This window comes from Carcharodon carcharias, chromosome 16 (genome assembly GCF_017639515.1).
Source record: "Carcharodon carcharias isolate sCarCar2 chromosome 16, sCarCar2.pri, whole genome shotgun sequence".
NCBI classification, from domain to species: domain Eukaryota; kingdom Metazoa; phylum Chordata; class Chondrichthyes; order Lamniformes; family Lamnidae; genus Carcharodon; species Carcharodon carcharias.
In genome coordinates this window covers 75692959-75719445 of record NC_054482.1, presented here as the reverse complement: position 1 = coordinate 75719445, position 26487 = coordinate 75692959, and the positions used below count along the sequence as shown (strand labels likewise).

The 26487-nt window shown below is 41.2% G+C and overlaps 1 protein-coding gene across 1 annotated transcript in view; it reads right to left on the bottom strand.

The window, feature by feature from the left end:
* Positions 1–15435, bottom strand: part of ipo13b (importin 13b) — a 231266-nt gene extending 215831 nt beyond the window's left edge. Inside the window, exon 1 of the mRNA XM_041208611.1 lies at positions 14826–15435. Within this exon, the coding sequence (XP_041064545.1) occupies positions 14826–14885 (60 nt within the window). The 5' untranslated portion in view covers positions 14886–15435. The remainder of the gene's footprint in view (positions 1–14825) is intronic.
* Between the last annotated feature and the right edge of the window lie 11052 nt (positions 15436–26487).

The window sequence follows — 26487 nt, the reverse complement described above, 5'->3', positions numbered from 1 at the left end:
TTTGCTCAAAGGAGAACAACCCCAGCTTCTCCAACCTAACTTTGGTTCTAAAATGAGGGATTTTAGCTACGTTCTGGTAAATCTCCTCTGCACCCTCTCAAAGACATCCTCCCAAAGTGTGGTGACCACAACTGGACACAATACTCTAGCTGTGGCCTAATCAGAGGTTTACAAAAGGTTCATCAAAACTTCCCTTCTTCTGTGCTCAATCCCTCTTTTACTTGTGATCTAACTGGGGCATTATAAATAATGAAGGGAATTAATTAAGATTAGATAGGGCCAATTCTATTTTCTAGTAGGGAAATCCAAATTAAGGAGTAGGTTATTAGAATTAAAGCTACATTGGCTAAAAAGAAATCCACTAGAAAACTTCAAAGCATTGAGAAAATGTGTAACATTAAACTGGAGAAGTTCATAGATACAAGATCAACTGAGAGGTTTAAGAGGGAATTAGACACTTACTTAAGAAGTATGGACATTAAGGGGTATGAAGAAAAACAGAATTGTGATTAAAAAGAACTGCTGTGCAAAGATGATAGATCCTAATTGCTTCAGCACAACTGGTGCATACTTCGATCACTAAATTATTAGCCTTGCTCACAAAAAGTCAGTTAGATAGGTGGTGTGATAATTTAAAAGTTCTCTTGATGATATAAAATATTCTCCAAGGGTTTGAGTGCTGGATTACACCCCAAGCTGAACCTCAAAAAACAAATCAACACAGTGTCAGAAGATACACTGTTATTGGAATTTATTGTGAAATAGTGGTGTGTGTGTGTGTGAGAGAGAGAGTGTCTGTGTGTGAGACTTAATTGGATTAAAGGCAACTAGTCTGAAGGCTTTGATGTTTTCGAAGATGAGTTAGGTTTGAAATGTTAAGTATGTAAACATGGGGGATGTTTAGAACGTAAGGTGTAAAAGGACATTTGCATTTTTAAATAAACTAGACTAGATTGTTTTCAAAGGGCAGGTGAAATGTGTCACCTAGCCAGGTCAAGTTCAGAAACAGTGGGTAAAATTTTTAGCTCGGCGGTCAGGCGTGTGCCTGACCTGCTCAAGCGTAAAATGACACATTGACATTGGGCGAGCGTCCCGATGTCAACACGCAGTCACGCGATATTTCATTTGGCGGGCACGCACAGCAATCGGCAGCATGCCCACCGACAATTATAAGGCCTGTTAAGGCAATTACATTATTAATTAAATTGAATTTTTCATTGCCCGCCCAACCTTACGGTTGGTGGGCAGGCCAAAAAGCCAAGTGGCTTTTGCACTTAAGGAAACCTCAACCACAGGCAAATAAAAATAAAATTAAAATTTTAAAACTTAATTAACAACATGTCTCTGATCATGTGACAGTCACATGAGGGGACATGTTTCATTGCATTTTTTTTTATATAAGCTCCGAGCCTCAGGGAGATTATCAAGCGATCACTCGCCCCACCCTCCTCCCCCCCCACCGCCCGCACAGGCAGCTGCCGCTCACGTTTCACACTGTGCGGGCCTTAATTGGCCGGCCACCATGAAATCGCCTTCTGGCCCCGATCGCAGGTGGTGGTTGGCGTCCTGACTGACCCCGCCTGCCCCCACCAAGCCCACCTAACTTGGGTGAAATTCTGCCCAGTGTCTTTACTTTTCCTAAATATTACTAGTAAAATGAGAGATTTTTATGATCAGGGGAGTCCAAAAACATAATGAAACAATGGGAGTTTGCATTCAATGGGGAAATATGTATAAAGGAGCAAAGGCTGTGTGTAAGGGCAGGCATTCTAAGATCTAACAAGTGTGAAACACCTTCAGCATCTAAGCCTCAAGCTGCTGAATACAAAGAACTGAAGTTAAGAAAACTCACTTTGAATTGTTCAAGGTACCATGTTTCTTTGCCTGGGTCTTTTAATATCTGTGTGTATTACTGTTGCCTTAACGAAAATGTAACTGGGAGTTAGATTAATTAAGAGATTTCAAAGTTATCATAGTAGTAATTTGTAGATCTATGTATGTATTTTAAACTATTTCTTCTATTAATAAAGGTTTAATTTAGTTTGGTAAGAAGCCTATAAGACTTGGTGTCTTATTACTACTGAATTCAAGACATGCATCTAGAAATTCATACAAATTGCAAAACAAGTTGTGGCAGTTGTCTCAAGTTTCCCTCTGGGATTTGAACAACACAGCATTTACTATCGGCTGTGCCATAACATATTTGGGGGCTCTTTGCGGGATTTTTGAAATTCCTTGATTGGTTGGAGTTGGTGAAACCTGAGGTACAAGTACAAGAAGCACTTTGAATTCAGGAGTTGGTGTGAGGTTTTTTTTTTAAGTGGTGAGGCTGCACTATGGCTTTGGCATTTGCTAAAGCTTGTCTGGGAGTCAAAGTTATAACTTTGGCTAGTTTACAAAAGGTAGCTAAAGTTAATTTAATGGAATTGGCTGATAAATTACAATTGCCACTTGCAGGGACAAAGAAAGCAGATATAATTGAAGGTAAAGCACAGCATTTAAAGTTGGAAGTGATACACTAGTGAGTCACAGCTGGAGGTAATGAGACTTCAGATAGAAATAAAGAAGCTTGAACTTGAACAAGCAAAGGAAATGAAAAAGCTTGAGCTACAGGCAGCAGAAAAAGTAAAAAAGGAAGAGCATTTCAAAGGGAGCAAGCAGAAAGGGAGGAGAGAGAAAGAAAACAAGAAAGGGAATTAGAAATTGCTAGGCTAGAAAAAAAGAGAGAGAATTCCAGCTTAAAATGCAGGCAGTTAAATAAAAGACGCCAGTAGGTGAGGAAAGACTTAATTTCAGACCAGAACCCAGTAAGGAAATGTTTAAATTTGTACAAGCTCTGCCAATGTTTGAGGAAAGAGATGTGAAAACATTCTTTATTTCATTTGAGGAGATAACTAAGCAGATGAAATGGCCACAGGAAAACTGGGCGTTGTTGTTACAATCCAAAACAAAAACAGAATTACCTGGAAAAACTCAGCAGATCTGGCAGCATCTGCGGAGAAGAAAAGAGTTGACGTTTCGAGTCCTCATGACCCTTCGACAGAACTTGAGTTCGAGTCCAAGAAAGACTCTTTTCTTCTCCGCCGATGCTGCCAGACCTGCTGAGTTTTTCCAGGTAATTCTGTTGTTACAATCCAGGTTGGTGGGTAGAGCACATGAGGTTTATGCTTCACTGTCAGAAGTTTTGTTGGTGAACTATGGTGTGGTTAAAAAAAAGGTTATTTTAGTGCATATGTGTTGGTTCCTGAGGCATACAGGCAGAAGTTTAGGAATATGATAAAACGGCCTGGGCAAACGTATATTGAGTTTGAAAGAGTAATAAAGTAATTTTGACTGGTGGATATGGGCATTAAAGATAGAAACAACACCCCAATTTTTGGAAGTCACTTCTACCCTGAGCACCTTCCTTTTTATTCTGAGAAAAAACTTCCTGGCAATTTCCACCTACTCCTCTTCCCTGACTACCCACCTTCCCACTTTCTATCCTTTTCTGATTTAAAAGTGTGTCAAAAATGCATTTGCAGCTCTTGAAGAGGTAATTCTTTCAGAAGAATTTAAAGATTCAATTCCTTCGGTAGTGAGAACTCATGTGGAGGGACAGAAGGTTGAAACAATGGAAACAGAGGGTTATGTCATAAGCAGCAGAGACAGCTCATTATTACGAGCTAGTTCACAGATCGAAACCTTTTTTGTCACCCTTTTAAATCAGAGAAGGATAGAAAGTGGGATAGAAAGAAGGAATAGGTGGAAATTCCCAGGAAGTATTTTTTCTCAGAACAAAAAGGAAGGTGCTGAGGGTAGAAGTGACATTTGAAAATTGAGGTGTTTCCATTGTAATGAAGTTGGACGTACGAAATCTGTGTGCTGGAAATTGCAGGGAAAATCTGCTGGAATTATAGGGGTGCAGAAAAGTACTGGGGTAAAAGTACTGTGGGTTCTGAAGTTCAGGCACAAGAGAAACCAGTGGTTTGTGTACAGGTAAAACAGGGAGAAAACAGTGGTAGGTAAAGAAGTGGGAATGTGTTCACAAATTACCCAAGAGAATGCTGAGGTGCAGGTTGCAGAAATGTTTAAAGATTGTGTGTGTGAAGGGAAAATCTTTCCACGTGTACAGGTTGGAGTAGGTAAAAATGTTCAAATTTTAAGAGACAATCCTTAATGGTGTGGGAGAGTGACATTTGTTGTTCAGAGGGAATGTTTCAGGAACAGGCAATAATAAGTAGGGTTCATGGAGATGCTAAACCTATTCCATTTTGGAAGGTAAAGTTAAAGAGTAAGTGGAAAACAGATGAAGTGATTGTTGGAGTAGTGGAAAAATTGCCCACTGCAGGGGTTCAATTTATTTTGGGTAATGACGTAGCTGGATCACAAATGTGGGTGATGCCTATGGTAGTTGAGCAGCCTGTGGAAGTGTTTTCAACATAAGTGTTGCAGCGAGAGAATCCTGGATTGTTTCCAGATTGTATAATGATGAGATCACAGGCTCATAAATTGAAACAAGAACAACAGGAAGTTCAAAGGCAGGGAGAAGGTGTGGAAATCCAATTAGCTGACACAATGTTTGATAACGTTGTTCAGGGAGAAAGACTGGAAGACTATTCAGCTGCAGTGTTTAACTCAAGGCGGTTAGTAGAGTTACAGAAAAAGGATTTGCAAATAAAACATTTATATCAGACAGGTTACTCAGAAACAGAGGTAAAATGGATTCCAGAATGTTATTACCATAAGGGTAATGTTTTGATGAGAAAAATAGGGGCCTTATCATGCTTCAGCAAATGAAAGCTGGAGAGGGGTGCTTCAGATTGTAATACCATTTATGTATAGAAATGAGATTCCGAGGATAGCTCATGAAATTCTATTGGGGGAAATTTAGGAATTAGAAAGACACTGGCAGAGATACAAAAACATTTTATTTGGCCTGGATTGCATAGAGATGTAGTCAAATTCCGTAGAACATGTCACACATGTCAGGTGATAGGAAACCACATGCAGTGATTAAGCCGGCACCTTTAATTCCAATTCTAGCATTTGAAGAACTTTTTACTATGGTCATGATTGATTGTTTTAGGGAGGGTCCTACACAAAGTGGAAATCAGTATTTATTAACAATAATGGATCTCTCTCCTAGGCTTCCTGAAGCAATACCTTTGAGAAATATTACAAAGAAAATTGTGGAAGAGGTAACTAAATGTTTTACAATATATGGCTTACCCAAAGAAATACAATCAGATCAAGAGCTCAAATTTCATGTCACAGCTGTTTAAGGAAGTAATGAACAATTTGGGGATAAAAATGTTTAATACAACAGCTTATCATCCTGAGTCACCAGGGGCTTTGAAAAGATGGCATCAAACTCTAAAAACTATGACAGAGTATAGTCAGGATTATCCACAGAGTTGGGATAGGGGAATTCCATTCGTTATTTGCTTTTAGGGATGCTTCTAGTGCACCAGCTGGTTCTAGTCCTTCAGAACTAATTTGTGGTCATGAGGTAAGGGGACCACTGAAATTGATTCATGAAAATTTAGAAACTACTCTCTTGCATTATGTATCACTCTTCAGAGAGAAACTGGATAGAGCAAGTGAGTTGGCTAGGGAACATTTAAAAGATATCATAGTAAGTGATGAAAGTGAAGGCAGACAGGAAAGCTACAGTTCATAGTTTTGTTGCTGAGGAGAAAGCGTTAGTTCTATTACCAGTACTGGGTAGCTCATTAAAGACAAGATTTAGTGGGTCTTACAGCATTGAAAAGAAGCTGAGTGACGTGAATTATTTAATAAAAACTCCAGATAGAAGAAAGAAGCAGAGGGTATGTAAATATGCTTAAAAAGTACTTTGATAGGGAAGAGGACCAAAAGGAGGTATTAGTGGTGGTAGATAATGAGAAAGTAGTAGAAATGCTATGTTCTGAAATTGATTTTCCTCTAATAAATTGGTTAATGAGGCGGCACTTGAAAATTTAAATGTAATAACGATCTACCTTCCAGACAAATGTCAAAGTGATTTAGAGAAGCTATTGCAGTCACACTAATATTTTTGTGGAAATAAACTGGGAAGGATGAATTTAGCTATACATGATGTGTCTGTAGAAGCTTCATCTTCACTAAGGCAACATCCTTGTAGATTAAATCCAGCAAAGATATCACAAATACATAAAGAAATTGAATTCATGCTTCTTAATGATATCATTAAGTCTAGTTGCAGTAACTGGAGTTTGCCTATTGTGGTACTGAAACCATTTGGAACACAAAGACTTTGTGTGGGCTATCGAAAGGTGAATGCGGTGACAAAAGCGGATTCATATACTATGCCACAGTTGGAAGGTTGTCCCACTTTCTCAACACAATCAAAAATTTATCACAAAGATTGACTTGCTAAAAGGATATTTGCAAGTACCGTTATTGGAGAGAGCAAAAGAGATAGAGTCATACAGTTATACAGCACAGAAACAGGCTCTTCAGCCCATCAAGTCCATTCAGCTTTTGTGATGCCAGATGGACTATATCAGTTTAAAGTCATGCCATTTGGTATGAAAAATGCACCTGCAACATTTCAAAGATTAGTAAACAAAGTAATTGCAGGTCTGAGCAATTGTGCTGTGTATATTGATGACTTGATAGTTTTCAGCCAGACATGGGAGGAGCATTTACAATATCTGGAAGAATTATTTGCCCAACTACAAGAAGCTAATTTGGTGATGAACTTGGCTAAAAGTAAATTTTCAAAAGCACATGTTACATATCTAGGCCATACCACTGGACATTGTAAGGTGGCTCAGAGCTGTGAAAGTCAAGGCTATTGTGGATTTCCCCATGCCTACAACAAAATGAGAAGTTTTGAGATTTCTGATATATAACTTTAAGTGAAAAACGTACTCTGTACAGAAAACTCTCCCTTCAATGCAAAACTGTTCCCCTGTTAATTTATAAAATGATTACAAAAGCAAAACATCTCATACGAATGTAGTTAGAAATTTCTTGTCCATTGCAAATGGCACAACAAATTTATCCAGAGACTAAGGAGGTCTCAGAACTGATCCCTAGTCTGATCTGATTTAGTTCATTTCAGCTGGGGCTGAGAGAGCAATACAAACACCTGAAACCTTCAGATTTAGAATGAGAAAATCGTCCAAAACTTCAACTTCAGATCAATAGTCAGTGGCATCTGCTGAAAATGGACATTGGTCATCAGGTAAGGACAGATGAGGCCCTGCACAATGTCCCCAAAGCTTTACAGCTTGCCAAAGCTCATCATCATCATCATCAAGACTTGCATACCACTAGTGATTTGTGCAAGGTGCTAGAAGAGGTCAAGTGTCCATAGATCCATATCCTGGAAGAGGCAGTCAGGAGATGAGGAAAGGTATATGTATCATTGAATTTTTAATCGGGGGGCGGTGGCCATTAGTCCCGTCATGTCGGTGCTAGCTCTCTGAAGGATCAATTCACCTGGTGCCACTCCCTGCCTTCTCCCTGTAGCCCTGCATATTCTTCCTTTTCAGATAATAAGCCAAGTATATTCTTCCTTTTCAGATAATAAGCCAAGTAATGAAATAATAATGGAAAATTAGAACCATCAACAAACAAAAGTCTCCCAGCAGCACTGCAAGTGTACCTGCACCATATGACCTCAACAGTTCAAAGTGGTGGCTCACCACCTTCTCAAGGACAACTAAGGGTGGGTAATAAACATTGGCCTTGTCAACAAAGCCCACATCTCATGAATGATTAAAAACAATTGAATACTAGTTATCAAATCCCGAGAGCATTTACTTCTGATCTGTTCAGCTGATATTATAGGAATCACTGAGTCAGAGTTAGCAAAACAGAGGCAGGCAACAAATGTGCTACTGATCATTGATAAAATTGCTCCGCTCTCAGAACAATTTTCGTGTTTCTTTGCAGAATAAAAAATGTCAAATTGATGAACCCTTTTCTCCTGTCTGAAAAACAAATTACAGACCCACAAATATTGTTCAAACTAAAGAGCTATAAAAACTAATTGGCAAGATCCATTTCTTTTGCTACTAGATTCATTCACATCCTTGTACTTCACAGATGTTAACACAGTGATCAGCTAAAAAACAACCAATTCTCAAGCATGCTGGAAGGCCATAAGTGCTGACTGATCAGAGCTCTCCAATCAGAGTTGATAAACCAGTCTTCACCACAAACTCAAAATCAATAACATATTACGATGAAAGTCCTTGAAGTTATAAGTTCTCTTGTGCATGTCACACCTTCACTGATGATTTCATAAAATGATTGGGTACAGTGCTTTTTATACATTGATGCAACTGTCTACCACCCATAAGTTGACTAAAATTTAGCTCAATCAGATCAATATGCTAGATTTTATTGTAGCTAGCGATGAACAATGGTGGATACATTAGAAACAAAACTCAAATGAATCATCTAAAATTGCATCTAAAGTGTTAATTTCCATGAGCCGACATCACACCGTAGCCCACAATTACAACTGAGTAGGAAGTAAAACTGGATTGCTTTCTTCAGTGTGCACAGGGACGCAGAGTTTTCCAAAACAAAGCTGCATAACAATCAGATGATCTTTTAAAAACAATATTTATTAATTCCACCACTAAAAGGATAGTTTAATGTGGAATTAATTTACAGTTTTAAAACAGTTTACAACATCTGAATAAAAGTAAGGAACAAATAACTAACCAGATATGTGCATTCTTTAAAAAAACATGGATTCTCAACACCAATTAGTCAATATTGCTTAAAAGGTAAATTAAAAATGTTTATGACAGTATAAACTAGAAAAGTAAACATCTTAAAGTTGTTAGTCACCTGAACTATTTAATGCAATTTGGATATTATCCACAATAAAAAAAGGTTATGAATATATTTAAACTCTGTTTTACTAGCTGATTTAGCATGCTGTTGCCCATGAAAATATACCAAAACAAATGAAATTTCTGTATCTCTTTCTGTAATTGTTTCTCTGCTTTCCTAACTCTACTTCATTGTTTCTCCTCCACCACCACCACCACTACTCTTCCACTCTCAAGACTTCACCTGAACTTTCATATTGGAAGGAGACGGAAACCAGAGCCAATGCTTAAGGTTTGGGAAAAAGCAGAGTTGAAGCGAGGGTGGGATGGAGGGAGGGAGGAGGGAAAGACTCACTGTTATATAGCACTCTTTACAGCCAATGAAGAATTTTTTGAACTGTAGTCACTGCTGTAATGTAGCATTGAAACAAAGAAAGGGAAAAAAGGTATTTAAATAGTTAATGTTTCCAGTCCATATGATTCTTCTTCAGAGCTCTGAAGAGTCATATGAACTCAAAATGTTAACTATGTCTTTATCTCCACAGATGCTGTTAGACCTGCTTAGTTTTTCCAGCATTTTACTGTTTTTGTTTCAGATTTCCAGCATCCGCAGTATTTTGCTTTTATCTTAGCATTTAAATAGTGCCTTTCACAATCTTAGAAAATCCTAAAGTGTTTTTCAACCAATAAATTATTTTTTTAAAAAGTGTAGTCACTGGTGTAACAACACAGGAGCTAATTCATGCAGAAAGTTCCTACAAACAGCTTTGAATTAAATAACCAGATCTGTTTTAGCTGTTGGCGGTGGGATAAATGTTGGCTAGGACATTGGGAGAACACTTCTGCTCTTCTTTGAATAGTGCTGTGGGATTTTTCACGTGCAGAGATAGAGGGGGCTCAGTTTAGCATCTTATCCATGAGACAGCACTTCTCCCTCATTACTGCATTGATGTGTCAGCTTAGATCATGTAAACAAGTCTCTGAAATATTACTTTAGCCTGCAATCTTCTGATTCAGAGAGGAGTATTACCACTAAGCTACTGATGGCATTTCAGGTCAAAGTTCTCTGGTAAAGATGGTATTTATGGAGTTTCCAGAATTTCTGGAAATATTAGGGGTCTTTTAACAGAGCACATTGCTCAAACTTATATTAAAACAGATAACCATGTTACCCAGAGTCCATGTATGCAACATTCTATTTCTTTTAGTGCATTAACAAGCATCTGCCACCAGGAAACAATGATCATTTGTTTTTAAAAATCCTGGAATGTGGGCATCATCATTGGCAAGGTTTGCATTTATTTGCACATGCCTTGTTGCTCAAGAAGGTGGGAGATGGACAGCCATCTTGAACCATTGCTGTCATGTGATGAAGGGGTTCCCACAATGTGGTTAGGTAGGGTTCCAAGATTTTAACCCAGTAACAGTGAAGGAATGGCAACATATGTCCAAGTCAGGCTGGTGTGTGACTTGCAGGTCATTTTGATCTTATGCAGTATCACCCATGTTCTTCGAGGTGGTGGAGAACACACATTTGAAAAATGCTGCTAAAGCGGTCTTCGAAGGTTGCTGCAGTACATCCTGTAGATAGTACACATTGCAGTCAAGTTATGCAGTGGTCAAAGGAGTGGATATTTAGGTTAATGGGTGAAATGCCAATTAAGTAGACTGCTGCGTTCTGGATAGTGTCAAGCTTTGAGTATTGTTGGAACTGCACAGGACAAACAAAACATATTCCATCAAACTCCTGGCTTGTGCCTTGTAGGTGGCAGCGAGGCAAGTCATTCTTCAAAGAATACCCAGCTTCTTGACATGCTCATAATTTTGGAAATTGGAGTTTCTGCTCATTGAAGATGGGGTGGTGGTGGTGTGTGTGTGTGTGTGTGTGTGTGTGTGTGTGTGGGGGGGGGGTGGTTAAGGATGGTAATACCATTTGAATATTAAAGGGAAGTAGTTTGCTTCTCTTTGGTTGGGGATAATCATTAGTGGCTATTGTGTGGCATAGATGTACTTGCCATTTATCAGCACAAGTCTGGATGGTCCCAGGTCTCACTGCATGAGGACATGGACAGCTTCCTTATTTGTGAATTTGCAAATGGAACTAAATACATGTTGACCTTATTAATTTATTAACCTGCTGCCATGGTGGGATTTAAACTCATGTCCCCGGGGCATAAATATGGGCCTCTAGGTTCCTAGTCCTGTGATCTTACCACCATGTCACCATCTCCCTGTTGAAGTGAAGTCTAATGATGAAGCAGCTGAAGATTGTTGGGCTAGGAGGATGTTTTCCTGGGAAACTACTGCAGCAATGACCTCGGCAGAAATGAATAGCTTCAAATAACAACCACCTTCGTCCTTTGTATTAGATGGGACTCCAGCCGCTGGGGAGTATTCTCCTTCATTCCCATTAACTTCAGTTTTATTAGAATTTCTTGGTGTGACACTTGGCAAATTCTGCCTTCATGTCAAGGACAATCACTCCCACTTCACTTATCTAATTCCACTCTTTTGTCCATTGTTAGACCAAGACCATAATTAGGTCTGTAGCGGAATAGTCCTGGCCAAATTCAAACAGGATATTATGCTGGTTATGGGTGAATAAGTGATGCTTTATAGTTCTGTTTAACACCTCCTTCCATCACTTTGCTGATGAATGGGAGAAGCCTGATAGCACAGTATTTGGCAGCACTGAATTTGTCCTGTTGTTCTTTGAGAGAGGACATACCTATAGAATCATTGAATAGTTAGCACAGAAAGAGGCCATTCAACCCATCATGTCCATGCTGTCTTTCTGCAAGAGCCATTCAACCAATGCCACTCCCTAGCCTTTTTCCCCATAGCCCTTCAGATAATGATCCTATTCTCTTTTGAAAGTCACATTTGAATCTACCTTCACCACACTCTCAGGCAGTGCATTTCAGATCCTAGCCACTTGTTGCACAGTTTTTCAAGTTGCCATTGCTCCTTTTGTCAACTATCTAAATCTGTGTCCTCTGGTTCTCAATCCTTCCATCAATGAGGACAGTTTCTCCCTATCTACTCCAGACCTATTATGATTTTGAATACCTAGCCAATTTTTCACTTTGTCAGGCAGACATCAGTGTTGTAGCTGTGCTCAAACTGATGAGCTGGGGGTCAGGGCTAGATGTGGAGTACAGGCCTTTGGCCAGGATGTTCTGGGATACATAGCTTTTGATGTATCCAGTGCACTCAGCCATTTATTCATAACACATATCAAACCGGCTAAAGATTGACATCCATGATAGTAGGGACCTTCCCTGGAGGCTGAGAAGGATCATTTAGTTGAGGGATGGTTGCAAAATCTTCAGCTCCATCATCAATGAGGATGGATATGTTCATGGAGCCTTCCCCTCCTGCCAGTTGCTACATTGGTCACCACCATTCATGACTGAATGTGGCATAACTGCAAGTTTTGACCCAATGCGTTGATAGTGCAATAACTTAGCTGTTTGTAGTAGGCTGCTTCCACTGTTCAGTATGAATGCAGGCCTGTGTGGGTAGCTTCAACAGATTGGCACCTCATTTCAGATATGCCTGGTGCTGCCCCTTGCATGCTCTTCTACACTCATCATTGAACTAGGATTGGTCATCTGTTTCATGGTGATGGAGGAGTGAGGGGTATGCAGAGCCATGAGTTTACAATCTGTGGTAAAATAAAAATCAGCTACTGTTGTAGGTTCACAGCACCTCATGGATGCCCAGTTTTGAGTTGCTAGATCTGTTGTTAATCTATTCCACTTAGCACAGGGGAAGTATCACAAGGCATGGCAGAGGGTGCCCTCAGTGTGAAGTACAGGGGGCTGGAAGTTATGACATTGCTGGAGATATTCTCCTACGATCAGATAGCTGACACTGGAACCAACCCAGTGCAATTTCACTGAGCAGCGCTACAGAGGAAGGGTGCTGGAAGACCACGGCATGATCCACCATGTCAACAGCTACAGCGAAGCCAAGGAGGGAAAATGTGCCATAGTCACAGAGGATGTCATGTGCAACTATGGTTAGAGTCATTTCAGTGCTACAGCCGGAATGGAAACCTGAGATTCAAACATGGAGTTGCAGGAAAGGTGAGCAGAAATTTGGGAGACAACACGTTCCAGCACTTTGGAGAGGAAGGCAGACTGAAGTAGGTGGTAGTTTGCAGGGGGAGTGAAGGAAAAAAAGGGATCTTTTGAGGACTGGGCAGATGGCAGAGATTTTTTTTAAAATAAGCAGAATAGTACCTGAAGAGAAGGAATCATTTACAATGTCACTTAGCAGGAAAGCCAGGTAGGGATGCTGGTTGGCTTGGGGTTGTATAAAACTGAGATTGCAAACAGTAGGGTTCATCCTGAGACAGCTGATGGGGAAGTGATGGAATTGGTGACACGAGTGTGATATTTATGGTGAGTCAAAGCCAATGGCTTCAGTCTTTCCAATGGCCAACTGGAGGAAATTGTGACTCATCTAAAATTAGATATTTGTAACTCCTTTGAGAGCTACAATCACACACAGCAAAACACACTATTCCTGTGACACTGGCACTTGTACACCAACCCCTCCCACATGCCTTCAGCAACCAGATTCTCAAATTCCCTAAGCTCTTTCACCACCTCCCTCTCCACCTTTAAGACCATCTTCAAAATCCAACTGTTGAACTGAGCTTTTGGTTATCATCTTTGGCTTGCCATTGTAATTTTGATGGTATAAGCAGTTTTGGGACATTTTTCTACATTAAAGTCATAAATACAAGTTGTTGTTGTTTTTGAACTATCCAGTTATTTATAGCTATGAAAAACTGCATACATTCTCCAAGAGGTAACAAACCTAGTCATCTCTGGTGGGATCACTTACTTCTTAAAACCCTTTTATAAAATAGCGGTAACGTATCTTCCAGATAGATAATCCTTCTTAGCAAAACTATATTAGCACAGGAGGTAGGCACTAAAAGTCATGAGCCAGGTTCATAGGTCAAATACGGCCCTGAGATGAGCCTACCTTGGATCATTCAGAGAATGAGATCAAACTACATGGAGAAGAAACCTGCCTAAGGACAGAAAAACCTTCAGAGGTCTATATTTTTCACATTTGGATTCCTACAAATGTAGACATTTAAAACACCATTCTGGCCTAATTACAATTTCCCTGTTCTAAATCAGACTCTTCCGACCTCTATTTCACATTGTTTAACCTCCCACAGCCAAGATCTTGTTTTCCCTGTTCCTTGCTGTAGCAGGTCAGCTTCAAGGATTCATTAACTCATAAGCATAATACAACAAACCAGTAAAAATGGGTTGGTTTACACAGTTGTTACTACAATCACAAATAATCCTATAGAACCTTAGATAACATAGCTCTGTACAATAAAGGTACATTTTCATAAAAATAACTTAGTTTGACAAATAGCTCCATATCTTGAAAGATGGCCCACTATAAAGTAGCCTTTGACACTTCAAATATACAAGCATGCTTCCAGTATGATGTGCCTAAAGAATAATTTTGTTTACTGTAGAATGATATTTTTGATAAATAGACAAATGTGCAATCTACACCCCCCACCCGCCCCCCGCAAGCGAGTAAAGCAGGCTAAATGTTTCTAGGTCCATTCTGGGATCTAACTTCAGCATTAAAATTTTACAAACAGGTACAAATACACTTGTATGAAATAATGGAACAAAAGATAACAAACTATTACTTTTAAAGCCAACAAGGTATACCCATTTGCATAGCAAAAGCTTAGTTCCAATAAGTGTGTCAAAGGTAAATTGTAACTGATGGCATCATTATATTACACAATAAAAATACTTACAATCTGACTACAATGATTACAATGCCTTTTATTACTAACTAGGCAAAAAGACACAAAATTGTTACATTTATGACTAAGCGTTGGTAGAACGGGGAATACACTTGCCAGGTAATGATTTTTATGTACTGTACCTACACGTTTTAGAGTTCACAGAAACCATGATAGGATGGCGAAAGGTACCATGTTACAAATAAATGAAACTGATATAGTCTTACCTTTTCTACATTTGCTACTGAGTAATCTAAATTATCTTCACTCTCTCTTTCACGATCCATTTTTTACAGGGCTGGGAGGGAAGAATATTACTATTGTTGCTCTTTCCCTTCAATTTACCAACAGCCCTATCGTGATGGAGGTGGAGGGTGTTTGCGGGGGGAGTGGGAAGAGGGGGAAGGGGAGGGGTTGATGACAGTCAGGATGACCCTGTACCAGTTCTGGATTCCCTCCACCTCAGGATGACAGCTGAGGCAGCCCCTCGGACCTCCTTTGTGTCCTCCTCCTCGAATACCCCGCTTACTAAATTAACAGGGAGCGCCGCATCGTCCGCCTTGAAAATCACACCCTCAGCAACAACAATGGCGGTGCCTCAGGAGGAGAGCGGCTGCACAGACCAAATCGCTGTCCAGCTTTAAATTTCTCGCAGACACCTTGGGGCCTCCAGTGACAGATCCGAGGGGTCCTGGCTGTATTAAGGGAGGCTGCGCAGCCGCCTTCTTTAAAGGAGCATATTATACAAGCAACGAAAGAAATATAGCATACTGTATTCTAACAACCAGAATTATCTTTTTCGTTTTTGACAACAACGAAAAAAACATATCAAGATATCTTGTTAAACCACCCCAGGGACCACTTGAAAACCTGCATGTTTAACCTAGTGGGTGTTGCTGCAGGAAAATGCACGCGCATATAGGCCGCCTAGTATTCTGGGGAATGTAGTTCTCCATTTGGCCGCCTTGTATTCTAGGGAATATAGTTCTCTATTTAGCCGACTGGTATTCTGGGGAATGTAGTTCTCTATTTGGCCACCTACCTCTACACCTGACAAAGGAGCACATCATTTCCCATCGTACATTGTACATCCTCCTATTCCCGAGGACCAGTGAGGAATCACGTGCCCACGCCTACCGCTACGCTGATTGGTGCTCGGGTGGCCAGATTTCTGCCAATCACTTTGCACTTGAGTTGAAGGGGACAAGCGAGTGAGCCGTTAGAAAGGGTTTTATGCTCAAAGCGTGACCGTTTCCCGTCATCAAAAGAGCGTTGAAGCAACTCACATTTATACAGCCCTTTTAGAATAAAACGCCTTAAACAGTCTGACAGAGAGTTACGCAGACAAAAAATGGACCCGAGACAAAGGAGATATTAAACGCAGCGTAAGAATTATTCCTGAGCTTATTGCGGCTGCGTGAGGAGTGAATAACGGGACAGTCCAGTCGTAATTTGTCTTCAACAATTATTTGCGCACTTCTATTAATCACGAAATTCACCGTTGAAAATTTTATCAACCCATATGCTTCTCTATCAAATACCTCTGCTGTCCTTGGGGTTAATAATTTGCTACTGCATCCCTAATGCATCCTTTTTTTCGATAAAAGCACACACTCTACCAGTTTAGAGGATATCTTTTTTCTGATAAAGGTTTTATTTTCAAAAGTGAATTTTCAGGAATGAGAATGCTTTAAATAGAAGTATTCACAGTATCTTTACAGTGCAGGAGGCCATTCGGTCCATCAAGTCTGCACTGGCTCTCTGAAAGAGCATTCCACCTAGTTCCACTCCCCTGCCTTATCCCCGTAACCTTGCACATTCTCTCTCTTCAAGTAGCGATCCAATTCCCTTTTGAATACCTCGATCGAACCTGCCTCCATCACCCTTTCAGGTAGTTTGTTCCAGACTCCAACCACCCTCTGAGTGAAAAAAAAATTCATGTCACATTTACTCCTTTTGCCAATTATTTTGAATCTGCCCTGTAGTTCTTGATGTTCTCTTGAGTGCAAACGGTTTCTCACTATTTACCCTATCCATGCCCCTGAGGATCTTGAATACCTCTATCAAGTCTCCTCTCAGTCTTCTTTTCCCCAAGGAAAAGTGTCCCAACCTCTCCAATCAATCTTCATAACCACAGTTCTTTATCGCTGGAATCATTCTTGTGAATCTCCTCTGTACTCCCTCCAAAGCCTTCACATCCTTTTTAAAGTATGGTACCCAGAACTGGACGCATTACACAGATGAGGCCTAACTAGTATCCTATAGATAGGCCGGTTGGCAGAGGGGGTGGGGTTGCTTTGTTAGTAAGAAATGAAATTAAATCGATAGCAAGAAATGATGTAGGGTCAGATGATGTAGAATCTGTGTGGGTAGAGTTGAGGAACTGCAAAGGTAAAAAAACCATAATGGGAGTTATGTACAGGCCTCCGAACAGTAGTCAGGATGTGGGGCACAAGATACACCAGGAGATAGAAAAGGCGCTAAGAAAGGCAAGGTTACAGTGATCATGGGGGAATCAGATGTAACGGTATTACAGTTGAATAAAGGCAACTACAGAGGCATGAGGGAGGAGCTGGCCAGAATTGATTGGGAGATGAGCCTAGCAGGAAAGACAGTGGAACAGCAATGGCAGGAGTTTCTTGGAGTAATTTGGGAGACACAGCAAAAATTCATCCCTAGGAAGAAGAAACATACTAAAGGGAGGACGAGGCAACCATGGCTGACAATGGATGTCAGGGACAGCATAAAAGCTAAAGAGAAAGCATACAATGCAGCGAAGAGCAGTGTGAAGCCAGGGGATTAGGGAAGCCTACAAAAACCAACAGAGGACAACTAAAAAAGAAATAAGGAGGCAGAAGATTAAATATGAGGGTACATTAGCCAGTAATATAAAAGAAGATTGCAAGAGTTTTTTTAGATATATAAAGGGTAAGAGAAAGGCAAAAATGGACATTGGGCCGCTGGAAAATTATGCTGGAGAAGTAGTAGTGGGGAACAAAGAAATGGCGGAGGAACTGAATAGGTATTTTGCGTCAGTCTTCACGGTGGAAGACACGAGTAACATTCCCAAAGTTCAAGAGAGTCGGGGGGCAGAGGTGAGTATGGTCGTCATTACCAAGGAGAAGATGCTGGAAAAACTGAAAGATCTGAAGGTGGATAAATCACCTGGACCAGATGGATTACACCCCAGAGTTCTGAAGGAGATAGCTGAAGAGATAGTGGAGGCGTTAGTGGTGATCTTTCAGGAATCACTGGAGTCAGGGAGGGTCCCAGAGGACTGGAAAATCACTAATGTAACACCCCTGTTTGAGAAGGGAGTGAGGCAAAAGACGGGAAATTACAGGCCGATTAGCCTGACCTTGGTCTTTGGTAAGATTATTAAGGATGAGATTTCAGAATACTTGGAAGTGCATGGTAGAATAGGGCAAAGTCAGCATGGTTTCATCGAGGGGAGGTCATGCCTGACAAATCTGTTAGAATTCTTTGAGGAGGTAATGAGTAGGTTAGACAAAGGAGAGCCAATGGATACTATCTACTTGGACTTCCAGAAGGCCTTTGATAAGGTGCCGCACAGGAGGCTGCTCAGTAAGATAAGAGCCCATGGTGTTAGAGGCAAGATACTAGCATGGATAGAAGATTGGCTGTCTGGCAAGAGGCAGAGAGTGGGGATAAGGGGGTCCTTCTCAGGATGGTGGCCGGTGACTAGTGGAGTTCCACAGGGGTCAGTGTTGGGACCACAACTTTTCACTTTATACATTAATGATCTAGATGAAGGAACTGAGGGTATCCTGGCTAAGTTTGCAGATGATACAAAGATAGGTGGAGGGACAGGTAGTATTGAGGAGGTGGGGAGGCTGCAGAAGGATTTGGACAGGTTAGGAGAATGGACAAAAAAGTGGCAGATGGAATACAACATGGGGAAGTGTGAAGTCATGCACTTTGGTAGGAAGAATAGAGGCATAGCCTACTTTCTAAATGGGGAGAGAATTCAGAAATCTGGAGTGCAAAGGGACTTGGGAGTCATAGTTCAGGATTCTCTTAAGGTTAACTTGCAGGTTGGGTTGGTAGTTAGGAAGGCAAGTGCAATGTTGGCGTTTATTTCGAGAGGACTAGAATATAAAAGCAGGGATGTGCTGCTGAGCCTTTATAAGGCTCTGGTCAGACCACATTTAGAATATTGTGAGCAATTTTGGGCCCCGTATCTCAAGAAGGATGTTCTGGCCCTGGAGAGGGTCCAGAGGAGGTTCACGAGAATGATCCCAGGAATGAAAGGCTTAACATATGAGGAACATTTGAGGACTCTGGGTCTATACTCGATGGAGTTTAGAAGAATGAAGGGGGATCTGACTGAAACTTAAAGAATACTGAAAGGCCTGGATAGAATGGACGTGGGGAAGATGTTTCCATTAGTAGGAGAGACTAGGACCCGAGGGCACAGCCTCAGAGTAAAGGGAAGACCTTTTAGAACGGAGATGAGAAGAAACTTCTTTAGCTAGAGAGTGGTGAATCTATGGAATTCATTGCCACAGAAGGCTGTGGAGGCCAGGTCATTGAGTGTATTTAAGACTGAGATAGATAGGTTCTTGATTGGTAAGGGGATCAAAGGTTATGGGGAGAAGGCAGGAGAATGGGGTTGAGAAACTTATCAGCCATGATTGAATGGCAAAGCAGACTCAGTGGGCCGAATGGCATAATTTCTGCTCCTATGTCTTATGGTCTTATATAAGTTCAACATGATCCACTTACTCTTGTATTTAATGCCCCTATTAATAAAGCCTAAGGTATTACATGCTTTATTAACTGCTCTCTCTACATGCTCTGCCAAGCTCAATAACATACGTAGGTATACACAGAGGTCCCCCTGTTCCTGCACCTCCTGTAGAGGCTCTCCCTTTATTTTATACTGTCTCACCATATCTTTCCTGCCAAAATGAATCACCTCACATTTCGCTACATTGAACTTCATTTGCCACTTGTCTGCCCAAACCACCAACATGTCTATGTCCTTTGGACATTCACGTCTATCCCCATCATAGTTGACAACATTCCCGATCTTCATATCATCTGCAAATTTTGAAATCATGCCCTGCACACCACAGGATATATATCAGGAAGAGCAAGTGTTCTAACACTGAATCCTGAGGAACTCCACTACAAACCTTCCTCCAATCTGAAAAACAACCATTTATCAATACTCTGTTTCCTGTCACTCTGCCAATTTCTTATCCAAGTGCCTACTTTCTCTTTTATTCCATGACCTAGAATTTTGCTCACAAGTCTGTTGTGTGGCACTGTACCAAACGCCTTTTGAAAGCTCATATACATCAAATCAACAGTGTTTCCCAGATCAACATTTTCTGTTACCTCCTCAAAAAACTCCGGCAAGTTAGTTAAACATGATTTCCCCTGAATAAATCCATGTCGTCTTTCCTTGGTTATCCTGTACTTGATTTTATCTCATACTATAGTTTCCAGAAGTTTCCCTACCCCGAAGGCAAACTGACTGATCTGTAGTTGCCAGCTTTATCCTTACATCCCTTTTTGAACAAGGGTGTATCATTTGCAATTCTCCTGTCCTCCGGCACCTCCCCTGTGTCTAAGGAAGCCTGGAAGATTATCATTAGTGCCTCTGCAATTTCCATTCTCACTTCCCTCAGTACCCTTGGATGCATCTCATCCGGTCCTGGTACCTTATCTATTTGTCTAACCTACTCGTTACCTCCTCAAAGAATTCTAACAGATTTGTCAGGCATGACCTCCCCTTGATGAAACCATGCTGACTTTGCCTTTCTAACAAATCCTTCCTTTCAATTTTAAGTTCTTCTAGTGTACCAGTTACCTCCTCTCTCACTGCAGCCTGAGTAGCATCTTCTTCCTTTGTAAAGACAGATGCAAAGCACTCATTCAAAACCTCTACTACTTCTCCTGCCTCCACATGCGAGTCCCCTTTTTGTCCCTAATCGGCCCCACTCTTTCTTTAACTACCCTTTTATTATTTACATGCTTATAGAAGTCCTTAAGATTCCCTTCTATGTTCATTGCCAGCCTCTTTTCATGCTCTCTCCTTGCTTTTCTTATTAGTTTCTTCATTTCCCCTCTGGATCTTCTATATTCAGCCTGATCTCCATGGTATGTTCTTCCTGACACCTGTCATACACACACTTCTTCCTTTTCATCTTTACCTCTATCTCTCTTGTCGTCCAGGGTACTCTGGATTATTTGTCCTATCTTTCCCCTTCAAGGGAATGTACTTTGACATTGCCTGCAATACTTTTTCTTTGAAGGTGGCCCATTGTTCAGCCACCGTCTTTTCTGCCAACATTTGATTCCAACTCACTCGATTCAGGTGCATTCTCATCCCATTGAAGTTGGCTTTCCCCCAATTAATTATCCCTGTTCTGGATTGTTCCCTGTCATTTTCCATGATTAACCTAAACCTTATGATACAATGGTCACTGTCTCCCAGAGGCTCGCCCACTGACATTTGACCCACTTGGGCCAACTCATTCCACAAGACCAGGTCCAAAAGTGCATGTCCTCTCAGACTGGAAACATAGTGCTGCAGAAAATTATCTTGAACACATTCTAGGAACTCTCACCCCTCTTGTCCCTTTGTACCATTCCTATCTCAGACTATATTTGGATAAATTAAGCCCCCTCTATAATTCTTGCACCTTTCCATAATTTCTTTGCAAAGTTGTTTTTCCACACCCCTTCCACTAGTTGGTGCTCTATATATTGCACCAATCAATGTTATTGCACCTTTTTCCATTCCTTATCTCTAGCCAGAGAGACTCTGTCCTTGACCCCACAGGAACATCCTCTCTCTCCAGTACTGTAATGCCATCTTTATTCAAAATTGCCACTGTACCACCCCCGCCCATGCACCCCCCCTCTCCCCCCCAACTGCTCCTTCACTTTTCTTCCCTTCCTGTCTCTCTTAAACACCCTGTACCCAGGAATATTTAGCATCCTTCTTTAAGCCAGGTACTATTATAGCAATAATATCATAATTCCATTTGTCAACCCGTGCCTGCAGTTAACCGATCTTATTAACAACACTCCGTGCATTCACATACATGCATATTTGCCATAATTTAGGCTTTTTTTACTTTCCACTTCATTCTGACCCCACCTAATGACTTACTATTACCTACTCTAATTCTATCAAACTCTCCAAGTGTTCTGCCTACCTTGATACTATTCTCTGATATATCCTTGTTATCAGTTGATACTTCACTACTTCTCACTGCCAGTTTTTCTCCTCTACACTCTGCATATCCCCTCAGTTTCCCATCCCCCTACCATCTAGCTTAAACCCTCCCCAACAGCACCAGCAAACCTCCCCACGAGGACATTAGTCCCAGTCCTGTTAAGGTGTAACCCATTCTTCTTCTACAGGTCCCACCTGCCCCAGAACCGATCCCAATGCCTCAGAAATCTAAAGCCCTCCCTCCTACTCCATTTCTCCAGCCACATGTTGAACTGCTCAATCTTCCTATTCTTATGCTTTGCAAGTAATCCTGAGATTACTGTTCTCGAGGCTCTGCTTTTAAATTCCCTTCCTAACTCCTTAAAATCTATTTTCAGGGCCTCGTCCCTTTTCCTACCTCTGTCATTGATCCCAATGTGGACCACAACCTCTGGCTGCTCACCCTCTCCCAAAAGAATGTCCTGCAGCCGCTGTTATGGCATGGCTGCTAGAAAATGCTGAGTTGCTCAAATCCCAAAAGGATTTCGAGATGCGTGCCTTGAATTCAGTAGTAATAAGACCACCAAGTCTTCTATCTTAATATATCTTAAATCTGTACAGGAACAGGACCAACATCCTTGCAGGGAGGTTTGCTAATGCTGTTGGGATGGATTTGAACTAAATTGGCAGGGAGGTGGGATCCTGAAAAGTAAATCAAAAGGGAGGGAAGCTGAGATGGAATTAGAAGTTAAAACACTAGTAAGTGAGTCTGGAAGGCAGAGGAAACATAGGCTAGATAAGAAAGAAGTGAGTTTAGCAAGGCTAAATGGAATATATTTTAATGCAAAGAGCCTGAGGAATAAGACAGATGAGCTAAGAGCACAGATAGAGTATGATATCATAGTTATGACCAAGACTGGCTAAAAGAAGGGCAGGATTAGCAGCTCAACATTCCTGGTTATAGGGTATTCAGACGAGATCATGAGAGGGATAGAAGAGGAGCGGGGCGGGGGGGAGTCGCAATATTGATCAAGGAATCAATTATAGCAGTGAGGAGGGGTGATACCTTGGAAGGATCATCAAATGAGGCCATATGGGTAGAAGTAAAAAGCACAAAAAGGACAAACACACTGTTGGGTGTGTACTATAGGCTCTCGAACAATCAGGGAGAGATGGAGGATCGAATATATAATCAAATTTAAGAATAATAAGGCAGTAATGGTAGGGGAATTTAACTACCCAAATATTAACTGGGATAGTTTTAGTGTGCAAGGTAGGGATGGAGCAAAACTCTTAAGTTGCATCCAGGAGAACTTTTTTAGCCAGTACATAGAAAGCCCAACAAAGGAGGGGGCAGTTCTGACCTAATATTTGGAAATGAGCCTGGGCAGGTGGAAGGCGTATCAGTAGGGGAGCATTTTGGAGATAGTGACCATAACTCAGTTAGATTTAGGATAGTTATGGAAAATGATAAGGCTGGGCTAGGAATAAAATTTCTAAACTGGGGAAAGGCTAATTTTACTAAGGTAAGATACGATTTGGTCCAAGTGGACTGGGAGCAGCTACTTGCAGATAAAACTGTGTCAGAGCAGTGGGAGGCATTCAAAAAGGAAATAGCAAGAGTACAAGGCAAATATGTTCCCATAAAGACAAAGGGGGGGACCAAGTCCAGGGAACCTTGGGTGTCAAGGGACATAAAGGTTAGGATTCAGAAAAAAAAGAGAAACTTATGGCAGATACCTAGGGCTCAATAAGGCAGAGTCCCTAGAGGAGTATAAAAAGTGCAGGGGGGAACTTAAAAAGGAAATTAGGAAAGCTAAGAGAGTGCATGAGAAAGCATTGGTGGGTAGAATAAAGGAAAACCTAAAGCGGTTTTTTAAATATATAAAGAACAAGAGAATAACAAGGGAAAGAGTAGGCCAATTAGGGACCATAGAGTTAATCTGTGTGTGGACCAGGAAGACATGGGTACAATCCTCAATGAATACTTTGCATTGGTCTTCACAATGGAAAAGGACGACGCAGGTATAAACATCAGGGTGGGGGACTGTGAAATATTAGAGGAAATTAACATAGAGAGGAGGTACTAGCAGGTTTAGCAGCCCTAAAAGTGGATAAATCAGCAGGCCCAGATGACATATAACCCAGGCTGTTGAAGGAGGCAAGGGAAGGGATTTCAGGGACCCTAGCAGTAATTTTCCAAATTGTCTCTGGCCACAAGTGAGGTGCCAAAGGACTGGAGGACTACTAACATTGTCCCATTATTTAAAAAGGGAGGAAGGGATACACCAGGAAATTACAGGCTGGTCAGTCTAATCTCAATGGTGGGGAAGTCATTAGAAAGAACTCTGAGGACAGAATATATCTGCACTTGGAGAGACATGGATTAATCAGGGATAGTTAGCATGGATTTGTTAAGGGAAGGTTGTGATTGACAAATCTGATCAAATTTTTTGAGGAAGTAACCAGGAGTGTTGATGAGGGTGATGCATTTGATGTGGTCTACATGTACTTTAGCAAGGCTTTTGATAAGGTCCCTCATGGCAGACTGGTCAAGAAAGTAAAGGCCCACGGGATCCAAGGCAAAGTGGCATGTTGGATCCAAAATTGGCTGCGAGGCAGGAAGCAGAGGATGATGGTAGAGGGATGTTTCTGTAACTGGAAGTCTGTTTCCAGTAAGGTTCTGCAGGTCTTGGTGCTGGGGCCCTTGCTGTTTGAGGCGTACATAAAATGATTTGGACTTAAATGTAGGGGGTATGATCAAGAAGTTCACGGGTGACATAAAAATTGGTAGGGTGGTAAATAGTGAGGAGGATAGCTGTAAACTGTAGGAGGATATCAATGGACTGGTGAGGTGGGCAGAGCAGCAGCAAATGGAATTCAACCTGGGAAAGTGTGAGGGAATGCACTTGGGGAAGGCTAAAAAGGCAAGGGATTACACAATGAATGGTAGGGCCCTGGAAAGTACTGAAGATCAAAGGGACCTGGTGTGCATGTCCGCAGGGCAGGTAGATAAGGTGGTTAAGAAGACATATGGGATACTTGCCTTTATTAGCCGAGGCATAGAATACAAGAGCAGAGAGGTTATGCTAGAACTGTATAAAACACTGGTCAGGCTACAACTGGAGTACTGCGTGCAGTTCTGGTCACTACATTATAGGAAGGATGTGATTGCACTGGAGAGGATGCAGAGGAGATTTACCAGGATGCTACCTGGTCTGGAGGGTCTGAGCCAAGAGGAAACAGTGGATAGGCCGGGGTTGTTTTCCTTGGAGCAGTGAAGGTTGAGAAAGGTGTATAAGATTATGAGGGCCATAGATAGGATGGATAGGAAGACACTTTTTCCATTAGTAGAGGGGTCAGTAACCAGGGGGCATAGATTTAAGGTAAGAGGTAGGAGGCTAAGAGGGGAGTTGAGGAGAATTTTTTTCACCCAAAAGGGTGGTGGGAGTCTAGAACTCACTGCCTGAAAGGTGGTTGAGTCAGAAACTCTCATAACATTTAAGAAGTATTTAAATATTCACTTATGTTGCCATATCCTCCAGGGCTATGGGCCACGTGCTGGAAAATGGGATTCGTGTAGTCAGATCTTTGTTGACTGGCGTGGACACAGTGGGCTGAATGGCCTCCTGCTGTGCTGTAAACACCTATGAGTCTACAGGTTTTACAAAACCAGATTAAACATTTATTAATAAGAGAAATGATTTTTAAATACATACATAGATCTATTAATTACTACTATGATAACTTCTAAATCTCCTACTTGATCTGACTCCAAGTTACAGTTTCATTAAGGCAACAGTAGGACACAGATTTTAAAAGCCCCAGGCAAAGAATCACGATACCCTTAACAAGTCAAATTCAAAGTAAGTTTTCTTAACTTCAGTCCATTGAAGACAGCAGCTTCAGGCATAGATGCTGAAGGCATTTCGCACTTGGAAGATCTTCTAAATGCTTTCCTTACAGTCTTCTCTCATTTATACACATTTTCCTCTTTGAATGTAAATACCCATTGTTTCACTATGTCTTTGGATTATCTTCCTGATAATAAAAACCTCTCATAGCACTAAATTTTACCTGTATTTTTTGGGAAAAATAAACACATATTTCCTGAACTTCACCTGGCTAGGTGACACATTTCACTCCCTCTTTTGAAAACAATCTAGTCTGGTTTATTTAAAAATGCAAATGTCGTCTTGACACCTATGTTTCTAAACTTCCCCCTGTTTATCTAATTAAGATTTCAAACCTAATTCCTCTTCTCACATCAAAGGACCCAGACTAACTCAATTAAGTCTCTCACACACACACACAGCCACATATAAACACAGAGGCACATCCCACTATCACTCTATTTTACAATAAATTCCAATAATATTATGAGAATTATTTTATCTTCCTGACACCGCTCTATGTTTTCCTTGACCCTGGCAGCAGGGAGGCAACATACCATCCTGGAGTCATGTATATGGCCACAGAAATGCCTGTCTGCTTCTCTAACTATGGAATCCCCTACCACTATAGTACTTCCACTCTTCCACCTCCCCTCCTGTGCAGCTGAGTCACCCATGGTGCAACAAATTTGGCTCTTGTTACAGTCCTCTAAGGAACCATTTCGCTCACCAGTATCCAAAATGGACAAGTGGTTAGAGAGCAAGACAGCCCAGGGATTCCTGCACTACCTGCCTGTTCATCTT